The sequence below is a fragment of the Aquarana catesbeiana genome, linkage group LG01 (genome assembly GCF_042186555.1).
Source record: "Aquarana catesbeiana isolate 2022-GZ linkage group LG01, ASM4218655v1, whole genome shotgun sequence".
Classification (NCBI taxonomy): domain Eukaryota; kingdom Metazoa; phylum Chordata; class Amphibia; order Anura; family Ranidae; genus Aquarana; species Aquarana catesbeiana.
Genome location: NC_133324.1, coordinates 84,921,635 through 84,945,252, shown reverse-complemented (window position 1 = coordinate 84,945,252; position 23,618 = coordinate 84,921,635). Strand labels below are relative to the sequence as shown.

The 23,618-nt window shown below is 43.8% G+C and overlaps 1 protein-coding gene across 1 annotated transcript in view; it reads left to right on the top strand.

The window, feature by feature from the left end:
- The first annotated feature begins 2,175 nt into the window (after window positions 1-2,175).
- Window positions 2,176-23,618, top strand: part of LOC141132573 (UDP-glucuronosyltransferase 3A1-like) — a 40,475-nt gene continuing 19,032 nt past the window's right edge. Inside the window, exons 1-2 of the mRNA XM_073621147.1 lie at window positions 2,176-2,295; window positions 14,186-14,287. Coding sequence (XP_073477248.1) covers window positions 2,199-2,295; window positions 14,186-14,287 — 199 coding nt within the window. The 5' untranslated portion in view covers window positions 2,176-2,198. The remainder of the gene's footprint in view (window positions 2,296-14,185; window positions 14,288-23,618) is intronic.

Below are 23,618 nucleotides of genomic sequence, written 5' to 3'. Positions count from 1 at the left end.
GAAAAAGGTCTATAAGCTCTTAGGAATGTGATCTGTTATCAGCCTTCAAGTGGTTGGAAAGGCTGAAGATAAAAAACATTTGCTGTCGGAATTTCTGCACACAAATGTTTGAGAGCAGGTTCTCAAATTTTCCGCCAACAAAACTTGTCGGAAAGTCCGATTGTGTGTACACAAGTCCGTCGCACAAAAGTTCACGCATGCTCTGCATCAAGCAGAAGGAGCCGCACTGGCTACTGAACTTCCTTTTTCTCGTCGTACGTCTTGTACGTCACCGCGTTCCCACGTTCGGAATTTTGGGCCAACGTTTGTGCGACCGTGTGTATGCAAGACAAGTTTGAGCCAACATCCTTCGGAAAAAAATCCGCGGTTTTGTCGGCGGAAAGTCCAATCGTGTGTACGGGGCATTAGAGCAAAGAGTTCTAATGAAAGTTGGTGGGTGTTTTTTTTTTTCTTAAACCAAAATTTTGTGTCACTTTAAAGAGGTTATTTAGCCTGAAGCCAGCTTTCTTTAGCCCATAGCACAGTAGTTTGGTGAACGATACCTTCGCTTACGCTTAAAAGTAACACGTACTAAGGAAATACAACTCGCATCAGTCCATACCCAAAGATATCTTAGCCAAACTTCTCTTGCTGGTCAAAGGAGTGCACTTACTTGACCTCACAATGCCACTCCAGACTCTGGAAGGATCCCAAAAGTAATGTCGGGAATCCACATGGATGCCTGATTGCCAGATGGCTCGGCCTCTCTGCGCACTCAGTCACTGCTCTTTGCTCAAAGAAAACCGAGAACTGAACAGTCAGCTGTCATATGATCACTCAGTTCTCGAGCTTAGGAGGCAGCTATAGCATCGCACTGATGTCACAGAAGGAAGGCAAGTATAGATTTTTTTTGCAAAGTATTGCACCCACGATCAGTGGATCACAGATGCAAAGTCAGGCTCCTGCAGACACTGATGACAGCTGGCTGCCTGTGCACCATATGCACCTTTAGGCTCCTTTCACACGGGCTTGTCCGTCTGAAGGACTCCTTTGCACCAGGACTGCTAGTGGGTAGAGGTAAAGACAAAGACACCTCTCCATAGATGCCATTCAATTTCTGAATCAGTTTAATTACCTATTCTTCTAATTATTAACCTCAGGCTGTCAAAGTCTACTGAGCTTGGGACCTGTGGGCCTTTACTTGCCCATGAGGTTGGGTATGGTCTACCAATCAATACTTTAAAAGGTTAAAATACTGTGGTCTTAGTAGGCATCATTCTAGTCTCGGCTAGCACTGCAGGTACATGATCAGGTCAATTAATGTCCCTCCTGTACCCAGTGGCGGCCTGTCCATTAGGGGCGCATGGGCGCCACCCCCTAATCTACATACAGGGTGCCAGATGCATGGATTCCAATTGGGGGGGGGGGGGGATTTGAAGCACGTGATTAGAGTCAGAGGCTCTAATAGACTTCAAAATAGGGTGGGCTCGAAGCGCAATGCACTGCGCTCCGAGCCCACCCAGTTGTGTGAGAATAGCGATTGAATATTCGCTATTCTCACACTGATTCTCCTCCCAGCCAATCAGGAAGCGGGCCATGAGCCATGGAGCCCCTGGCCACAGCCCAACCATAAAGTTGTTGGAATAAATGTGCGCACCATTTCTGAAAAGTTATCATTATATGCTATTGACTTAATGCTGTTCCTTCAGGACCCTGGCCCTTCCTTACAAGAAGCCCTTAATATTCTTTCCACTTTTGCAACTTTCTCCTGGCTAAATGTTAATTGGAAAACGTCTCTTATTATGCCCATAGACTTGGGGAGTCCTGAACCCGCAAATGTCGTTGCAACGGACTAATTCCATATTAATATTTGGGTATTGTAATTTCCCTAAAAAACCCGGGATTACTGCCATCTCAGGAAATCAGGGGAAAAAAATCAGGAAACAAATTTTATATGCGTGACACGGACTTGTTTTTTTTTTTGCACACTGAAAAAAAACTTCACAGCCCACAACAATTTTTTTTTACAGCCTCAAACTTTGCACTCTGAGCTTTCTTCCAAGAACACATTTCATTTGGTTCAGTTCAACTGTTGGGAGTCAAATGACATATATGTCAGAAGGGGTGTGGCTACTGTTCTGACCCCTCCCAGTCTCAGTCCCATCAATGATCTCTGTACAGTGTAGAGTTCACTCCATTCCTTCTGATTCCTCACTAGAATGGCTGCATGTAAGAAGCAGGCTGTGTTCCTTCTGGTCTTTGCACTGCAGTTCCTGTTTATTGATGGGGCCAAAATCCTGACAATCTGCTTTGTTGGTGAGTCATTTCATATATATTACATATGGTACTTTCTATATAACACAATGAATGTTCTTTAGCCTATTTTCTCTTCTGAACAAATGTTATTTTATTATGGGCAGTAGTAAAGTACCACATTATGGTCACCAGATTGAGCTGAGGAGCAGAGGAAAGTCATGTGTCTTTGTAACAAGAGATACAATACGATACATATGGTTACCATGTAATCAGTGGTTACATTTATTCGCTAAGCCTAGGTTCACACTTGTGCTGCTGCATAAAAAATATAAATGCGCTTGTATCCACAATTTTAAATCAGATGACTATATAAACAGCGGCTAGCACAATATTGAAGAAATGACAATAAAGAAAATGTATAGAAAATGGGGTGCAGCGCTCATGTAATAAATAAGTCCTTTTCAAAATAAATCCAAAGATGGTGTTCAGCGCACTTCACATCAAAGGTGGTTAGCAGAAGGTGAAAAGAGAGGAAACCATCACCAGCACCCGATAACACAGCCGCTTACCCTTCTTAATGGACCCTCATTATAAAGGCCACATAAGCATTGAATGGTAAAAGACGCCTTTCAATCTCCATGCATCCAAACCAGGGACAGCAAACACAGATGTAGCAACCAATGGTTTCCTATGCGTTTCGTCATAGAGTGACGCCACCAGGGGCGTAGCTAGACGGACGCTCAAATGTCTTATACATGCGGGACAAAATAGGGAAACGGCGGAAATAGGCTGCATTCCAATCACCCGAAGTCATAAAAAAACAATCACGGCTATGGAAAAAGCAGCAATGATAGGATAAAAAAATGTGTTTCACTGCAGATATTTAAAAAAACAAATTCAACAGTTAAATCTGACATAAAAGTTTACTGAATAGTATCCATTAGAGCTACACGATTCTGGCCAAAATGAGAATAACGATTTCTTGCTTAGAATAAAAAGATCACAATTCTCTCGGTGTAAAATCTTCCACATTATACAAAAAAAATTGGGCTAACTTTACTGGTTATTTTTTTTTAAATTCATTTAAGTTTCATTTTTTTACCCAAAAAATTGCATTTGAACGACTGCTGCGCAAATACAGTGTGACGTAAAATATTGCAACAACCACCATTTTATTCTCTAGGGTCTCTAATATATATATATATATATATATTATATAGAAAAAGGCTTAGAGCCGGTTCTCACTGGGACGACTTGTCAGGCGACTTAGCCGCCTGACAAGTCGCATTCCATTGTGTGCAATGGAACATTCTAATAGGAGCGACTCAAGTCTCTCCAACTTAGAAAAAGGTTCCTGTACTACTTTGGGAGCGACTTGAGGCGACTTGCGTTGACTTCTATATAGAAGTCGTTTTGCAAGTCCCCGCTGCTGTCGTGTGCAGGTCGCCTGAGGCAGTTGCGCTGCAAGTCGTGCTGCCTCAGTGTGAACCGGCTCTTAGTGTTAAACTTCCCTCATTTACACACCAAAGTGTATTTTTTAGATCTAAAGGGCAAATTGTAACAATGTTTATACTTAAGTTCCACTGCCCGTTTTTTTTGTTTCCTTTCTTGTGATGGCTGTCAGCTTCAGCAGAGAGAATTCTCTGCATAGAAAGGGAAATACTTTGTCAAGACCGCAAGGGGGGAAAAAGCGCGATAACGATTCTTAATGATTAATCATGCAATTAATGACGGACATGTGAATATACCATAAACTGAAAACATATTGACAACTAATGAATAAAAATTTAATCTTAGAAGTAACCCTCGGACGTAGCACCATCTTGTGGTCAAAGGGAATAATACATAATAATTACATTAATGTTCAAATTTATCAAAAATATCACTACACAATCTTATAGTAATCAAAGGCTTACATAGCAAAAATGATATAAAAATGATATAAAAATGATATAAAACAATATAAAAAAGTGCTGCTGCATAACCATGTCTCTTCACATGGAGCGGATCCACTGGACGGACTCTGTCAGCTCAGTGGGAGATCGCTCTGTTGATCCATGCTGAGCAGGCGGATGACAGGTTCGACTTCGCTCACTGTGCAGGGACGGACCTGTCAGAGCTCCGCTGTCTTCTATGGCGAGATCAGATGAAAACTGACAGCCTGTCTGTTTTCATCCAATCCCATCCTTTCTGATCTGCTGGACGGATGGCGAATGTATCGCCATACCTCTGTTTTGAGCAGATCTTGTCAGATCGGATGGCAGGCGGTTGTCAGCGGACACATCTCCACTGCTATCCGCCTGCCCATAGAAGTCAATGGGTGGCCCACTCCGATCCGCCTCAAAAATGGACAGGCGTATCCGAGCGGGCCGATCGTGTGAAAGGGGCCTTACAGAGCATTTTTGTAGTGTATTTTTGCAGCATTTTTATGCATTTTCATGCCTCCTTCATGTTTGCCCCCCTCCTTCTGTGCACTGTGGTGTACATTTCCTATAATAAACTGTCTCATCCAGACTCTATGTAGTCATGCCCATTAAAATGAATGATAAGGTTGTGTGTTTTTTTTTTTTTTTTTAATAAAAAGGAATAAAGGTGGATAAAGCACCTGGGTCAGATGGCATACACTCACCTAAAAGAATTGAGCTCTGTCATTTAAAAGCTATCATTTCAAATTTTTAGGCTGGGTTCACACTGGCATGCGGGAACCCTGCAAATCCAGTGCGGGTTCCTGCAACGCACCTGAATTGCACAGTGGTTCACATTGAGATCTGTGAACCGCGGGGGGGGGGGGGGGGGGGGTCAATGTAAAGTTAATGACACCCCCAGATTGGTTCGCAGTGCGAACTGTGAAATTGTGAAGGAATTGGATCACATAGGTGTGAACACCCATACGATCAGATTCCAGTGTGGACCACAAAAAGGGTCCTGCACCATTTTGGTGCAAATGTGAAATGTGGTGCGATTTCAGCCATACAGTTTGTATGGCTAATATCGCATCGCACAGACATCGCATGTGATCTGCACAGCAATGTGGTGCGAATCACATCGCACTAGTGTGAATCGTGGCTTATTAATGACTGGAATAGTACCACTAGATTGGCGTAGGGCCAATGTGGTGCCTATATTTAAAAAGGAACCAAAGTCTTTACCAAATAACTATAGACCTGTTCGTTTAACTTCTATAGTCGGGAAGATACTGGAGAGTTTAATAAAAGACCACATAGATGAGTTCTTACTGGAAAAGCTTTTGACGCAGTTCCCCACACACAACTAATGTGTAAGGTAAAGTCTACAGGCTTGGAAAACTCAGTTTGTAAATGGATAGAAAACTGGTTAAAAGACCGAATTCAGAGAGTAGTGATTAATGATTCTTACTCTGATGATCTAAGGTTATCAGTGGTGTACCCCAAGGTTCAGTGTTGGAACCCTTACTTTTTAATATAGTTATAAATGATATTGGGTCTGGGATTAAAAGTACCATTTCAGTGTTTGCAGATGACACCAAGCTATGCAGTGGAATAACGTCCTTACAGGATGTCTCCAACTTAAATGCAGACCTCAATGCTCTGTTTAATTGGGCAGCTATATAGCAAATGAGGTTTAATGTTGAGAAATGTAAAGTTCTGCACTTGGGGGCTAAGAATATAAATGCATCATACATACAAGGGGGAGTACAACTGGGGGAATCCATAATGGAGAAGGATCTGGGGGTTTTGGTAGATCATAAGCTTAATAATAACATGCAATGCCAAGCTGCGGCTTCCAAAGCGAGCAAAGTCCTTTCTTGTATTAAGAGAAGTATGGAGTCCAGAGAGAGAGATATGATATTGCCCCTGTACAAATCATTAGTAAGACTCCATCTGGAATATGCAATTCAGTTTTGGGCACCAGTTCACTGATATCGGGGAACTGGAGAAAGTGCAGAGAAGGGCAACCAAACTGATAAGAGGCATGGAGGAGCTCAGCTATGAGGAAAGATTAGAGGAACTGAATTTATTCTTTCTTGAGAAGAGGAGATTAAGGGGGGGGGGGGATATATAGTGGACTTGGTGTTGAGATATTCACTTTAAGGTCATCACAAAGGACAAGGGATAATTCTTCACGTCTGGAGGAAAGGAGATGTAATCTCCAAATACAGAAAGGTTTCTTCACAGTAAGAGCTGTGAAAATGTGGAATAGACTCCCTCCAGAGGTGGTTCTGTTCAGCTCAGTAGATTGCTTAAAGAAAGGCCTGGATTCTTTCCTAAAATTACATAATATAAATGGATACTAACATTGGGTAAAGTGATTCCAGGGAATATCCGATTGCCTCTTGGGGGATCAGGAAGGAATTTGTACCACTGCTAGAGCAAATTGGATCATGCTTTGCTAGGAGGTTTTTTGCCTTCCTCTGGGTCACCTGTGGGTATAGGATTGTATAATTTATTTATTTTTTCCTTTTATTGGTTGAACTAGATGAACTTGTGTCTTTTTTCATCCAGGGTAACTATGTAACTATGTAGTTTCCTCCTGTTACTTCCATCATAGGGTCCTTTCACACGGGACGGATCCGTGATGATCTGCCCCATGAACATCCGCTTGCTCAGCAGGGATCGCTCCGTTGATCCCTGCTGAGCCGGCGTATGACAGGGCGGTCCCTGAACACTGTGCAGGGACTGCCCTATCAGATCTCCGCTCTCCCCGATGGGGGATCGGATGAACACGGACCGTCTGTCCGTGTTCATCAGATCTGCTCTGCAGACGGATAGAAAAATAGGATTTTCCTCCGTCTGCAGAATCGGACCATAGCGGGGACGGATGATATCGGATGATGTTTATCCGCTGACACCGGCTATCCCATAGGGATGCATGTATGTCCGTATTTCATCCAAAAACGGATGGATGAAATACGGACATACTGTCCACACGTGTGAAAGGGGCCTTACTTTTGTTTAGATCATCAAAGTATAAAGCTGTTATCTTTTATAATTATCACATTATTTCACTTTTCTACTCAATCACCTTTGTTTTCTACTGACACATTTCCACGGTATGACAGGGTTCTTTTTTCTTCCCATATTTTATCATATTATTTGAAAATGAAAGGTTTGTCCCATAAAGCCTGTAACATCTGTTTCCTCTAGTAAAAAGAAAAAAGTTTTAAAAGCAACTCTGATAAATACTACAGTTTATAAAGCTAAATCCAAATTCATCAAGGTGTCCCTAGATCACAGGTGGCAAACACAAGGCCCGCGGGCTGAATCCGAACCGCCGGGCCTTGTCATGTGGCCCTCTGCCAGGTATCCCAGGCAACGAGAAAACAACATCCCCCCCTCGCGAGCGGCGCGGCCGGTGTTCTGCCGAGAACTGTCCTCCTATCATATAGTGTCCGCCCCGTACTGCGCAGGCGCAGCGCCTGCGCAGTACGGAGGAGAAGGAGATGCCGAAAGTGTCCGAAGTTGATCAGCTGACCATCAGCTGTACGCGGCGCTCGGGCACTTGTTAGTGATGGCTTTGCAAGAGGGCCCCTCGCGGGCTCGCTTCGCTCGCCGCGCTTCGGGCACGGCCTCGCTACGCTCGGCAACTATTTATTCTTACTCTATGTCCACTTGGATAGTAGGGAATGAACCTGGACATAGGATAAGAATAAAAGCGCAGGCGCCGTGTACAGCTGACGATCAGCTGTTGAACTTCGGAGACTTTCGGCGTCTCGTTTGTCCTCCGTACTGCGCTTGCGCAGTACAGGGCGGACACTTTTGGATAGGGGACTGTATTCGACAAGACACCGGTCAGTCTCCATGAGAACAAGTAAACATCTCCCCCTCCGTGCTGTCTCCGCCTCCACCCCCGCCTCCCTGAGCTTTTTCTCAGCCAAAGATGCCGCTCTGTCTCCGCCTCCGCCCTGTCTCCGCCTCTGCCTCCACCCTGTCTCCACCTCCACCCTGTCTCCGCCTCCACCCCCGCCTCCCTGAGCTTTGTCTTAGCCAAAGATGCCGCTCTGTCTCCGCCTCTGCCCTGTCTCCGCCTCCACCCTGTCTCCGCCTCCACCCCCGCCTCCCCCAGCTTTGTCTCAGCCAACAATGCCGATCTGTCTCCGCCTCCGCCCTGTCTCCACCTCCCTCAGCTTTTCCTTAGCCAACGATGCCGCCCTGTCTCCGCCTCCGCCATTGCCCTGTACCCTCCACCCCGCCTCTGCTCTCTCGCCTCCCCAGGCCCTCCAGCGACGCCGGCTTTTTGCATAGTGGCATTTTTCGTGCATACTGGCATTCTTTGCATAGTGGCATTTTTCGTGCATAGTGGCATTCTTTGCATAGTGGCATTTTTCTTGCATAGTGACATTTTTTGTGCATAGTGACATTTTTTGCATAGTGACAGAGATTGCTGACAGCTCTGGTTTTTTTTTTCCCCATTCAGCGGGTTGCGTCCTGAGGGCTTTTTAAGCACTTGTGTTGATGAAGTGTGTGCTGCTAATTTTGAAGTGATGGTGAAAAAAAAATAGCAAAACTGAGTACTGATACTAAACACAGAGATCCGCCCACAGAGGGAGGTACCATCTATAGCCCAATAAACAGGAAACTACTAACTATAGCCCAATACAAAGGGAGGGAGCCGCCTATATAGGGAGGTACCAGAGCTGGGCCAGGTAGGAAGGTAGGAGAGAGAGAACAGATGTGAGGAAACTTGGGGCGCATTCCTGACCCCTGCACTGTGTACATAGCGCATTCCTGACCCCTGCACTCTGTACATAGCGCATTCCTGACCCCTGCACTCTGTACGTAGCGCATTCCTGACCCCTGCACTGTGTACATAGCGCATTCCTGACCCCTGCACTCTGTACGTAGCGCATTCCTGACCCCTGCACTGTGTACATAGCGCATTCCTGACCCCTGCACTCTGTACGTAGCGCATTCCTGACCCCTGCACTCTGTACGTAGCGCATTCCTGACCCCTGCACTCTGTACGTAGCGCAATCCTGACCCCTGCACTCTGTACGTAGCCCACTCCTGACCCCTGCACTCTGTACTTAGCGTAATCCTGACCCCTCCACTCTTTACGTAGCCCACTCCTGACTCCTTCACTCTGTACGTCGCACACTTCTGACCCCTGCACTCTGTACGTAGTGCATTCCTGAATCCTACAGATACAACCAGCCCTTCGAGGGCAACCATACTGCTGATGCGACCCCCGATTAATTTGATTTTGACACCCCTGCCCTAGATGGTACAATCCTTATCATATTTACACACAGCTTTTATATACTGTATACACCAAAAACATTCTAAATGTTCAGAGGCTCCTCCAAATGTAGCTTGTTTTAAAAAGGAACGAATGTCACCTTTTGTTGGCATTGGGATTCAGGGCTGTGGATAAGGTACCACCAGTCCTCTTGTACCAGGCCCAGGCCAATGGGGGGCCCAGACAGCATGGTACATTAGATGTGGGCAGGGAGGGTGAGTGGCGTGGTGGAGGAAGAAGGGCAATTATTGGAATTCGATCCCCTTTATGGCTCTTTCTACAGCAGCTAAAAGCTGGCATCTTTTCTCTCCCTCCCGCTGGATTTCAGCTGCTGCAAAAGCAGCCATTCAGGGGATCAGTTCCAGTAATTGCCCCCTACCCTTCCACTGCACTGATCACCCTCTCTGTGCACCATACGTTTCCCCCTCACCCCAGGTTCCCCTACCCCCGTAGTGCTACCGGCTTCCCCCATCTCCTTCCTGCAGGCTTTACAATTTTATGTGATAGACCAACACAAAGTGCCACATAATTGTGAAGTGGAAGGAAAATGATAAATGTTTTTCAAAATTTTTTTAAAATATATATCTGAAAAATGTGGCGTGCATTTGTATTCAGCCCCCCTGAGTCAATACTTTGTAGAACCACCTTTCGCTGCAATTACAGCTGCAAGTCTTTTTTGGGGATGGCTCTACCAGTTTTGCACATCTGGAGAGTGACATTTTTGCCCATTTTTCTTTACAAAATAGCTCAAGCTCTGTAAGATTGGATGGGGAGTGTCTGTGAACAGCAATTTTCAAGTCTTGCCACAGATTGTCAATTGGATTTAAGTCTGGACTTATACTGGGCCATTCTAACACATGAATACGCTTTGATCTAAACCATTTCATTGTAGATCTGGCTGTATGTTTAGGGTCGTTGTCCTGCTGGAAGGTGAACCTCCACCCCAGTCTCAAGTCTTTTACAGACTCTAACAGATTTTCTTCTAAGATTGCCCTGTATTTGGCTCCATCCATCTTCCCTTCAACTCTGACCAGCTTCCCTGTCCCTGCTGAAGAAAAGCATCGCCACAACAGGATGCTGCCACCACCATGTTTCATGGATGTTGTGTTCAGGGTGGTGTGCGATGTTAGTTTTCCGCCACACATAGCGTTTTGCTTTTAGGCCAAAAGTTCCATTTTGGTCTCATCTGACCAGAGCACCTTCTTCCACATGTTTGTTGTGTCCCCCACATGGCTTCTTGCAAACTGCAAACGGGACTTCTGATGGCTTTCTTTCAACAATGGCTTTCTTCTTGCCACTCTTCCATAAAGGTCAGATTTGTGGAGTGCACGACTAATAGTTGTCCTCTGGACAGATTCTCCCACCTGAGCTGTAAATCTCTGCAGCTCCTCCAGAGTTACCATGGACCTCTTGGCTGCTTCACTGATGAATGCTCTCTTTGCCCGGCCTGTCAGTTTAGGTAGACGTCCATGTCTTGGTAGATTTGCAGTTGTGTACTCTTTTTGCCTACTCTTGCCATTTGCATAATCCATTTTCATACTCTTTCCATTTTCTGATGATGGATTGAACAGAGCTCCGTGAGACGTTCAAAGCTTGGGATATTTTTTTATAACCTAACCCTGCTTTAAACTTCTCCACAACTTTATCCCTGACCTGTCTGGTGAGTTCCTTGGCCTTCATGATGCTGTTTGTTCACTAAGGTTCTCTAACTAACCTCTGGGGGCTTCACTGAACAGCTGTATTTATACTGAGATTAAATTACACACAGGTGGACTCTATTTACTAATTAGGTGATTTCTGAAGGCAATTGGTTCACTAGATTTTAGTTAGGGGTATCAGAGTAAAGGGGGCTGAATACAAATGCATGCCACACTTTTCACATTTTTAATTGTAAAAAATGTTGAAAACCATTTATCATTTTCCTTCCACTTCACAATTATGTGCCACTTTGTGTTGGTCTATCACATAAAATCCCAATAAAATACATTTAAGTTTTTGGTTGTAACATGACAAAATGTCAATACACTGTATGTATTGCCATTCCCAAACCAACATGGGTTTCCCTACCTTCTTGCTGTTCTTGCTAAGGGCTCATGCTCACAAGTGTAAATAAAATCTTCATACCTATGCCAGACATTGCTGCCAGAAACGCCCAACATAGAAAACGCATGTCATGGTACATACTGTAACCCTACTTGCGTTTAGATGCATATACATTCATACAGCACCTAGAAGTGTATAATTCTTCACCCACTAGAATACAATTAAGCAGGTACACATGTACATGCATTTATATGTATGCGGTTAAGTGCAAAATGGTCCAAATTACAAATGCTGGATTCGAGATTTTTTTTTTAAATTGCTGAACACTGTGCATATTTGTAGTTTATAGGACAGAGTACAGGGATCAGTAGTTTGTAGGGCAAAGTACAGAGGTCAGTAGTTTGTAGGCAAGAATACAGGGGTCATTAGTTTGTGGGGCAGAAAATAGGGATTAGTAGCTTGTAGGGCAGTGTATAGGAGTCAGTAGTATGTAGGACAGTGTTCAGAGGTCAGCAGGGCAGTGAACAGGAGTTAGAAGTTTGTGGGACAGAATACAGGGATCAGCATTTTGTAGGGCAGAATACAGGGCTGAGCAGGGAAGAGTACACGGGGTCAGCAAGCAGGGCCAGGACAAGGGGTGGGCAGAAGGAGCGGCTGCCCTGGGCATTGTAGTGTCATGTGAGAGTGGGGGGTACCTCCAGGACATTGGGGGGGTTTGTGTTGGGAGGGAGAATTTTGGAGGAAGACAGGGGATAAGAATTGTTCTAGAAGGGAAAATTAAGGGTGATAGTAGGGATGATTGTGCTAGTAGGGATGATTGGGCTAGTGCTGTGCTAGTAGGGATGATTGGGGTTATTTATGCTAGGAGGGGAAATTTGGAGGAGCTGGGGGGGGGGGGGGAATTAGTGCTGGGAAGGGGGATTTGGAGTGGGGGGGGAGAATTTGTGCTTGGAGGGGAATTTTAAGGGGTAGAGGATTTGTGCTAGGAGGGGTGATTTGGAACGAGAGAGTATTTGAGCTTGGAGGGGGGATGGGGGGCAAAGATTAGTGCTGGCAGGGGAGATTTTACTGGGAGGAGGGGGAATTTATGCTCTTGGGGCTTAAGCATGCTGATTAGTGCTCTTTTTTTTTGGGGGGGGGGGGGTTCTGACTCATAATGCCCATACATCTGGGGGGGGGGGGTGCAGTTTGGTATGTTTGCCCTGGACTCTAGATCACCTTGTCCCGGCACTGTCAGCAAGGCAAGGAACAGGGGTCAGCAGGGCAGAGTAGAGGGGTCAGTAGTTTGTGGGGCAGAATATAGGGGCCAGTCGTTTGTAGGGCAGTATACAGGGGTCAGTAGTTTATAGGGCAGTTTGTAGGGATCAGCACAACAGCATACAGGGGGCAGAAGTTTGTGGGACAGCGTGCAAGGGTCAGTAGTTTGTAGGGCAGTGTACAGGGGTCAGTAGTTTGTGGGGCAGAGTATAAGTATTAGTTTGTAAGGCAGTTTACAGGGGTCAGTAGTTTGTATAGCAGTGTACAGAAGTCAGCAGGGCAGTGTACAGGGGTTAGAAGTTCATAGGGCGAAGTACAAAGTTCAGCAATTTGTAAAGAGTGTACAGGGGTCATAAGTATGTAGGGCAGAGTATGAAGATCAGTAGTTTGTAGGGCAGTATACAGGAGTAAGTAATATGTAGAGGTCAGTAGTGAGAAGGAGTACACAGGTCACTCATTTAAAGGGCATAGACGAGGGTCAGTAGTTTATAGGACAGAGTAAAGATGTAAGTAGTTTGTACGGCAGAGTACAGGGCTCAGCAGGGAAGAGTACAAGGGGTCAGCAGGGCAGAGTATGAGGGGTCAGAGGGATATGGGCAGCCACAAAAACCTATCCGAGATCCTAATCCTGCAGCCCTCTACTGAGAACTGAAAAATGGTATGCTGTAAAGGGGTATGGTGTATGAGTTGCTTTGCTTGGTTTTTCAACTTGTAGTATAGCTTCAATATTGCTCTGGAACATGCACACAATGAAATGAGAGCTTCTGCCAGCAATAACTGCACCCTCTAATATTATTATCTTTGCATGCCTTTAAAGCTATACCTTTAAATCGACCCTTAATCCACCCACCTGCGTCATCCAAAGCTACACTGTGTTAAGTTAACTCCCTCTTGCAGATGCTTACTTAGCTTTGTTCCAGCCCTGTGGTCCCTGAGCACCATAGGAGGTCGGAGTGGAGGTAAGTACGCAGCTGCTGAGAGGAGGTTTGGGGAGATTGGTGCAGTAGAGGAGGGTTTTTTATTTTAGAGTGGAGAAAAAAAGGAATTTATCTTAAATTTATTTTCATTGTCCTTGTTTCTAAGACTTCTCCTAAGATGTCAGAAACACATTTTGTGTTTTACTTATTACAATGATTCATATAGCACCGAAAAGTTGCACAGCACTATACATAAAGTATGTATATTGTACATGCAAACGATCCCCTGTCCTCAAGGAGCTTTACAGTCCCTATGTCGCATACATACACATGCTATGGCCAATTACCAGCATCTTTGAAGTGCTGGAAACCAGAATACCAAGAAGAAACCTGCACAAGTGCAGGGAGTACATTCAAACTCTATGCAGGTAGTCATGGTTGGGGTTTGAACCACTGTGCCTAGTGCTAAAAGGCAAAAACCACCAAGCCTATGTGCTTTTCATTGTTTGTGTTTGCAGGTGGGAGTCATTACCTCCTGATGGATCAGATCTCCCAGATCCTCCATAACAATGGACATGAAGTGAGAATGTTTCTGCAGTTCCAGGAAGGGACACTTCCAGGTGGGTGTACAGCAAAATTATATATCTTTTTTTTTTTTCCATAAGGAACTTTATTATAGAATTGCATAACATTACATTGCCAGACAGCACCATGTGACACATTATACAGTACATTCAATAGGAGGAATTTATACAGTGAAGCAAAACGTAAAACCTTTAACCTTTTGGTTAGTAATCCCTTACACCTAGCATTTGACCAGAACTGCTACAAGGACAATATACAAATAACAGATACAACCCCAGCAGGTATTGAAACTAAAACCTCAGCCAGCATTAAGTCTAAGTAACTTGTCCATGATCAGATCCACCGGGGCAAGCCCAGGAACACCTGACCAGGAAGCCCACAGTTTTTCATATTTAGGCGTGCACCCCCGGTGCTGGTATATAAACGTCTCCATCCTCAGCATGTCACCCACAGTTTTAATCCATTCCCCAACCGTAGGACTTCCAGTGCAGCATAATTCGTTTACGCTCCTGAAACATGACTCGTCCTATGGCTTCTCTAGTGTGATTAGCCCAGTCCAATTCCTCCAGTATTCCTAGTAAACAGAGTTTTGGGTCAACTGGAAGAGACACTTGGACAATTGAATTTAACTTGTGCACCACTCCTGCCCAATAAAGGTGGAATTTTGGACACCTCCACAGAAGATGGATTAAGTCTCCATGGTCACACCTACATCTAGAACATGTGGACTCTGTTTGCAGTCTCATTATGTGAAGCATATGGGGAATGTAATACACCCTTAGTAAAATATACAATTGGGTCAGCCATTGCGTCACATTGAGTGAACATGTCACCACTCACTGAAAAGCCTCCTCCCACTGATCACCTGTTTATTGACCTACATCCTGTTCTCAGCGCTCCATCACTCTTACGGGGATGCTGTTTCAAATATGACTGTAAATGCATAGCGTAGCTTTGTGATATGAAGCCCTTAAAGTCTCGGCATCCCTAATAGGAAAATCAGAGTTGGGGACAATAGCCATTCCGATGATTTGCTCTGAGCTTGAATTGCATGGCATAATTGTAAGTAGTAAAAGTAGGAGGGCAATTTAAACTTCACCTGGAGAGCAGCAAACAACAGAAGTACTCCATTATGAAAGATTTGTTTGAGATGTGTGACTCCATAACACTTCCATCTAACCCCAGATTGTATTTAGCCAATTCCAGGTAAGTGTCATTAAACAAGACAGGACTGTACTCAGTATATCCATTCACCTTCTGAAGGTATTTGGTTTTGTTCCATACTTTCTGATTAAGGCTATAAGTTGGGTAAGGTTTGTGCTGTTTTCCAAAAGCTTGAACTTCCAAAGCCTATGGAATAGAGGTCCTACAGATAGTGTGTGTGTGTGTGTGTGTGTGTGTGTGTATATAGCATCACAGCTAAAAAGGAACCACTAATGGAACCCTCCTGTACAGCTTCCTCACACATAGTACCAATAAGGTGCTGAAGTTGCGCCGCCAGGTAGTAAATCCAAGGGTTGGGCAAAGCCAGCCCTCCATCTGGATCATTGTAAATGTTCTAACTTGATTCTAGCTGAACGATCTTTCCAAATTAAAGTACAGGGGAGAAGAGGGAGTTGACAATCCTAATGATTTTCAATGAGATTACCATAGGAGTATTGTGGAGGAAGTACAACAATTGGGGCATAAGTATAATTTTAATAAAATTTACTCTCCCTGCTACCGAAAGATGTAAGGAATTCCATGTTTTAATGCGATCTCTGAAGCGCTGCAGAAGGGGGAAAATATTTAATCTACAAAAATCCTGGGGGCAGGGGGACACCTGGACCCCTAAGTACTTAAAGGAGGCAGTAATTGGAATAGGGCATGCCAAGGCCACAACTTGGGTGCCATCTCCATCTTGTAGCATTAAAGCGGATTTTGACCAATTTATGGTAAGTCACGAGAACCTGCCGAATGCTGTAATAGTTACCATAGATTACTGCAGGGAGGTATCTGTGTCACCTAACATCAGCAGTGTGTCATCTGCTTACAGAATTGTTTTCTCCTGCACTGAGCTGTAGCAGAAGCCAACAATACCTGGATTCGACCTAATCCCAATCGCCAAGGCAAAAAGGAGAGGTGATAGAGGGCACCCCTGCCCAGTACCCCTGCCTAAATTAAAGGTATGAGATAGCTTACCAGATGCCCGAATAGCTGTCTGTGGATGGCTATACAGAAGTCGTATCCAGGAGATATATTCTTCTCCGAAAATGAAAATTTCCTCAGCACCGCCCATAAATAGGTCCAGTCTAGGCTATCAAATGCTTTTGTAGTATCCAGAGACAGCAAGGCCCTGCTACCAATATAATACGCTGGGGACTGCATAATACTCACATCAATACAGGGCACTTATACCCCCTTCCTGCCCAGACCAATTTTCAGCTTTTAGTGCTCTCACACTTTGAATGACAATTACTCAGTCATGCTACACTGTACCCAAACAAAATTTTTATCATTTTTTCACACAAATAGAGCTTTCTTTTGGTGGTATTTAATCACCGCTGGGTTTTTTATTTTTTGTGATATAAGCGAAAAAAGAGCAGAAATTTTTGAAAAACAAACACTTTGTTTTTGTTTCTTTGTAAAATTTTGTCAAGTCATTTTTCTTCATAAATGTGTGCCAAAATTTATACTGCTACATGTCTTTGGTAGAAAATAGCCCAAATTAGTATATATTATTTAGTCTGTGTGAAAGTTAAAGAGTCTACAAGCTATGGTGCCAATCATTGAAAATTGATCACACCTGATGCACTGGCGGGCTCATTTCTAGAGAAACACTAACAAGCCAGGACAGTACAAATATCCCCCAAATGACCCCTTTTTGGAAAGTAGACAGTCCAAGGTATTTAGTAAGAGGCATGGTGAGTTTTTTGAAGTTGTAATTTTTTCCCACAATTCTTGGGACAATGAAGATTTTTTATTTTTTTACACAAAATTGTCATAATAACAAGTTATTTCTCACACAAAGCATATGCATACTTGCAATTACACCCCAAATTCTGGTACTGCTCCTGAGTATGGCGATATCACATGTGTGAGACTTTTACACAGCCTGGCCACATACAGAAGGCCGACATCTAAGTAGCACCTCCAGGCGTTCTACGAGCATAAATTACACATATAAATTCATGATGACCTATCGCACTTTTGAAGGCCCTGGAGCACCAGGACAATGGAAACACCCACAAAATGACCCCATTTTGGAAAGTAAACATCCCAGCGTATATTCTATGAGGCATTATGAGTCTTTTGAACGTGTCATTTTTCCCACAAGTTTTCGGAAAACAACAAAAGAAGATGAAAGTGTATTTCTTTTACACAAAGTTGTCGATTTATAAGATATTTCTAACACACAGCATGTACATACCAAAAATGACACCCCAAAATACATTCTGCTACTCCTCCTGAGTATGCCTATACCACATGTGTGAGACTTCTACACAGCCTGGCCACATACAGCAGCCCAACATCAATGTAGCACCCCCAGGCGTTCCAAGAGCATAAATTACACCTATAATTTCATGATTGCCTATCACACTTTTGAAGGCCCTAGAGCACAAGTACAATAGAAATGCCCACAAAATGACCCAATTTTGGAAAGCAAACACACCAAGGTATATTCTATGAGGCATTATGAGTCTTTTGAACATGTCATTTTATTTCACAAGTTTTTGGAAAATGTGGAAAAAAATAAAAACATATATCTTTTTTTATTTTTGAAGGCCCTTCATATTTTTAACACGTAGCATGTACATACCAATTAACAAAAGATTACCTGTGGTTTTAGTAGTACAGTGGTTCACAGAGGAGAGCTTCGGTCCAGGCAGCAGATAGGGATGTTGTCAGCGACAGCAAAAGCAATCGTACAGGCAGCAGGCAGGCAGGAATACTGTCCACAGTTAGTACAGGCAGAGATACTGTCAGCACAGCCAAAGCATTGGTCCAGGTAGCAGGCAGAGATGTGATCAAAGGGGGGATCAAACTGCGCTAAATAATCACACAATTAAACAAATAATGAGTGAACAAAAATAGTGACAGCAGCAATTCTCCTGAATAACATAAGTCCAGTGCAGAAAAAAGAAAACAATAGAATCACGCTAATTAGCTATTGAATGTGAAGTGAATCAAAAATAGTGAGATTGATCAAATTCATAAAAAGCAAACACAACCAAAATACAGTAATAAACATAGACCAAAAATGGTAGTGATAAATAAATAAATATTAAATGTAAAGTATAGTCCTCAAATCGAAAGTTCCATAAATGTAGTGATTTGTGCCAAAATTAATCTTGAGAGGGAAAGATCCGCCACCAAAACAGAAGGGGTGTCTGCTTACCAGAACCCCATGATCCCCCGCTACAGAGGATCAGGGAAGGCTGGTAAATACTAGCTCCTGCCGAATCGACCAAAGGAACAGCTGCTGGGCTACTTGAAAATTGGCAATGGATTCCAGGTCTCCTCTGGAAAAAATCTTGATAATCCCAGCCCTCCTCACAGAACGAATAGGCTCAACCACAGGTGTATAAAATGAAAGAGAACATAGGCACTCCCATAGTGTAAAATCCTTTGAGTTTTATTAAAAAGTAAATAGATAAACACTTACATCAATTCAAGTTTGACAAGCCTAGTATATCTGGTGCGCCGGCCGTCGCACACAGATCAACCCGTCCTACTGAACGATCAGTTAAGGCACGTTGTGACGTCAGCGCGTCGCTCGCCCTACGCGGCGTTTCGTGATACAGGCCTGTTTACCCTGATCGGGGATGGGCTGTGTCCGAGGGACACGCGTCATCCCCGTTCGCTGCGGTGCGTGCCCCCGGGGGCGCGCATTAGCAGTGCAGCCTGCTGGATGTCATATGGCATCCAGTCAGGATAATGCAACCATTTTCCAGCCGTCATTCTGTTATATGGCAGGCGGGAAGTGGTGGGTAAGAAAGAGTCGTCTTAAATGAATTGCTGTGGACCTATTAGGCATGAAGCCTATTTGATCAGAGTGCACAATGAATGTGATAACCCCATTCAGTCTAATAGCCAAAACCTTCACCAGAAGTTTTATGTCACTTTGCAGCAGCGATATGGGCCTATATGATTCCGAATCCACTGGGTCTTTGCCCAGTTTAAAAAGCAGAATAATATTCGCCTTTGACATAGAGGAAGGCAAAACTTCCTGTTGGAGGGATGAGTTGAAAACTTTCAATAACTGCAGTAGTAACACTTCATTGACCAAAATGCAAGCTGGATGGATCCTGATATGCAAAAAACTTGCGCATGCCTCTCTTTATCTCCGCATGTGAATGTAACAGTTTCAACCAGAAAGCATTGATATTCCACGGGGCTTTGGGTACAGTATTTGGTGGGGTCACCACAAGGTTCACCACCATGGGAGAATTGTCAGATACCCTACATGGTCTATAAACCACCTCAGAGACGAACTGGAGCATGCTTGAGTTACCCACACCAAGATCAATCCTAGATTGGGTGCCATAAGATTTAGAAAAGGGAGTATCCTTCAAAGAGGCAGAGGTCTGAGGAGTCAGGTGTCTGTCTAGAGAAGGGTTCAAGCAGCAGTTAAAATCCCTGACTATTAGTAACGGTAGGTCCGGCCTTGCAGCCATAGGATATTAAAAGCCGAAGTACCGTTACAACAAAGGGTAAAGGGATATATAGACAGGCCAAAATAAATAGCAGGTTACCAATACAATAATGTAGAAAGATAAATTGCTCTTCAGAGTCAATTAGTACATCATAGTCCTGGAAGTCCAATGAGCCATGCACCAAAACACTTATCCCCCATAAGAATGGAGTGCACACGGAATGGTAGGCGCACCCCACCCAAGAATAACGTAAACAGCACTGGGTTTCCGTAGTTAAGTGAGAGTTTCTTGGGAGCAAAGAATGACGGGTAGACTTGGTCAGGCACTGAAAAATCATGGTAAGCTTCAAAGCTGAATGTATCCCCCTAGAGTTCCAAGAGACCACTGGTACCTTTTTCATGGCGGGTTATAGGTTCGTAAGGGAGACAGAAGCATGTGAGTGGCCAATGGCAGACAGTATACAGGCCAAGACGGGAACAACATTTTCCCCCGTAAGCAATACAGTAAGGCACCAAAAGTGTAAAACCAACCGAGTTCAGCTGGTACATATCTTCCACTCCGGGTTTATAGGACTGTCGGCAATGCAAGGCAGCATAGAGACACAACAGTGTCTACCCTAAATAGGGTATTTCTGGCAATGTGAAAACAAAAAGAAAACTGCCCATCAAAAACAACAAGAAAAAGAAAACAAACATCAGGCATAGTTGCTACCAACCAGGCAGCCCAAGTATCTGGAAGTGTATTCAAACACGTGTAGATAGATGATTTGTAATATTCCAACAGAAGGTGAGCACAATTAACTCGCAGCTTGGTTAGCAATATCATGTCCCCCAGCCAGAGAACAACAGAAACAATATTCAGTAGGGTAAAATGCAGCATATTTACCAGCGGGAAAGGCAGATGTTAGTGATCAGTCACCGTCAGCAGCATCTTGGTGTTGACAAAGTGTCTGTTCATTGTGGGCGAGCCAGGCAGAGGCTTCCTTAGCAGACTCCTATTTCAAGGCAATATATGTTAAAACGACATCCCCTAGACTGCACGTGTGTTGTCGGTGTGTCTAGAACTTTGGTTGTGGATAGCAGTCTCTGTATTATTGTCGGAGAACCTGTGTATTCTCAGTGGCCCCTTCGGGGCTGAGCGCTACATGTAGGGGCTCATAAATCTGGGATATCCCTGTAGTACATGCTTCTTGTCCAAATTAGAGATATCAGTAAAAAATAAAATAAAAAGGTGAAATTAGTTTATGTGTATAAGGTGAAATATCCGCGCTAACCCTCTAATAAACGTGCATATACCTATATTTGAAAATATATGTATATATAAAAACGTGACACAGGTTAAGGTATATGTGTTAACAAAAAACGCAAAAGAGGTGGTGCTGCAAAAATAGAAAACCTAAATATTCGGCTTATAGATATGTGTAGCAAAATTCAACTGCACAACCAAAATGTATTAAAATATGTGTAAAAATCACATAAATATTGAAATAAAACACAGCTAGTGCTACAAGGTAATTAATAGTGCCATCATATGATTAATGCCACAGTGTGATTAATAGTCCATAGCAGATGTCAATACACATAGTTCCTATGGAGCGGGGCTCTCCAAAAGATGTAACAAATATTCTATTCACCCCACTCTTCAAGGGGGGCAACCAAATAGCAACCGAGGAAGTAATTAGAGACCAAATGGCCGCTTACCAGATCTGTTGGATCTCAGATTATAGAGATCACATAGGCATATGTGGGAGGGATCTTTCAACTCGGGGCGGTGTATTGATCCGATCATTCGATATTGAGAACCTCTCCTCCACAAACACTTCACCGGCCGTTGCAGTAACTTTGTTCTGTGGAACCCTTATCAGGGTAAGATCGCTCATGGAGCGTGTTTATGAAAGGCAGAAAAAAGACTTCACGGTGCAGTACTCAAAAAGGCTTCTTTATTCTAATAAAATGTTAATAGTAAGCAACTGACATCCAATGATAAAAACGGTGTATCGATAAGAACTAGCAGCTGCGGCTCAAGCCAACCTATTGGTGCGTGATGACGTTGGATCCTACAGCTCCACCCGACGCGTTTCTCCGTATGAGGCATCGGCTCAGCCTCCTTTCCCAGTCGATTTGGTCTCTAATTACTTCCTTGGTTGCTATTTGGTTGCCCCCCCTTGATAGAGTATTTGTAACATCTCTTGGAGAGCCCCGCTCCATAGGAACTATGTGGATTGACATCTGCTATGGACTATTAATCACACTGTGGCATTACATAGTTACATAGTAGGTGAGGTTGAAAAAAGGCACAAGTCCATCAAGTCCAACCTATGTGTGTGATTATGTGTCAGTATTACATTGTATATCCCTGTATGTTGCGGTCATTCAGGTGCTTATCTAATAGTTTCTTGAAGCTATCAATGCTCCCCGCTGAGACCACCGCCTGTGGAAGGGAATTCCACATCCTTGCCGCTCTTACAGTAAAGAACCCTCTACGTAGTTTAAGGTTAAACCTCTTTTCTTCTAATTTTAATGAGTGGCCACAAGTCTTGTTAAACTCTCTTCTGCGAAAAAGTTTTAATCCTATTGTGGGGTCACCAGTCCGGTATTTGTAAATTGAAATCATATCCCCTCTCAAGCGTCTCTTCTCCAGAGAGAATAAGTTCAGTGCTTGCAACCTTTCCTCATAACTAAGATCCTCCAGACCCTTTATTAGCTTTGTTGCCCTTCTTTGTACTTGCTCCATTTCCAGTACATCCTTCCTGAGGACTGGTGCCCAGAACTGGACCGCATACTCTAGGTGCGGCCGGACCAGAGTCTTGTAGAGCGGGAGAATTATCATTTTATCTCTGGAGTTGATCCCCCTTTTAATGTATGCCAATATTCTGTTTGCTTTGTTAGCAGCAGCTTGGCATTGCATGCCATTGCTGAGCCGATCATCTACTAGGACCCCCAGGTCCTTTTCCATCCTAGATTCCCCCAGAGGTTCTCCCCCCAGTGTATAGATTGCATTCATATTTTTGCCACCCAAATGCATTATTTCACATTTTTCTACATTGAACCTCATTTGCCATGTAGTCGCCCACCCCATTAATTTGTTCAGGTCTTTTTGCAAGGTTTCCACGTCCTGCGGAGAAGTTATTGCCCTGCTTAGCTTAGTATCGTCTGCAAATACAGAGATTGAACTGTTTATCCCATCCTCTAGATCGTTTATGAACAAATTAAATAGGATTGGTCCCAGCACAGAACCCTGGGGAACCCCACTACCCACCCCTGACCATTCCGAGTACCCCCCATTTATCACCACCCTCTGAACTCGCCCTTGTAGCCAGTTTTCAATCCATGTACTCACCCTATGGTCCATGCCAATGGACCTTATCTTGTACAGTAAACGTTTATGGGGAACTGTGTCAAATGCTTTTGCAAAATCCAGATACACCACGTCTACGGGCCTTCCTTTATCTAGATGGCAACTCACCTCCTCATAGAAGGTTAATAGATTGGTTTGGCAAGAACGATTCTTCATGAATCCATGCTGATTACTGCTAATGATACCGTTCTTATTACTAAAATCTTGTATATAGTCCCTTATCATCCCCTCCAAGAGTTTACATACTATTGATGTTAGGATAACTGGTCTGTAATTCCCAGGGATGTATTTTGGGCCCTTTTTAAATATTGGTGCTACATTGGCTTTTCTCCAATCAGCTGGTACCATTCCAGTCAGTAGACTATCTGTAAAA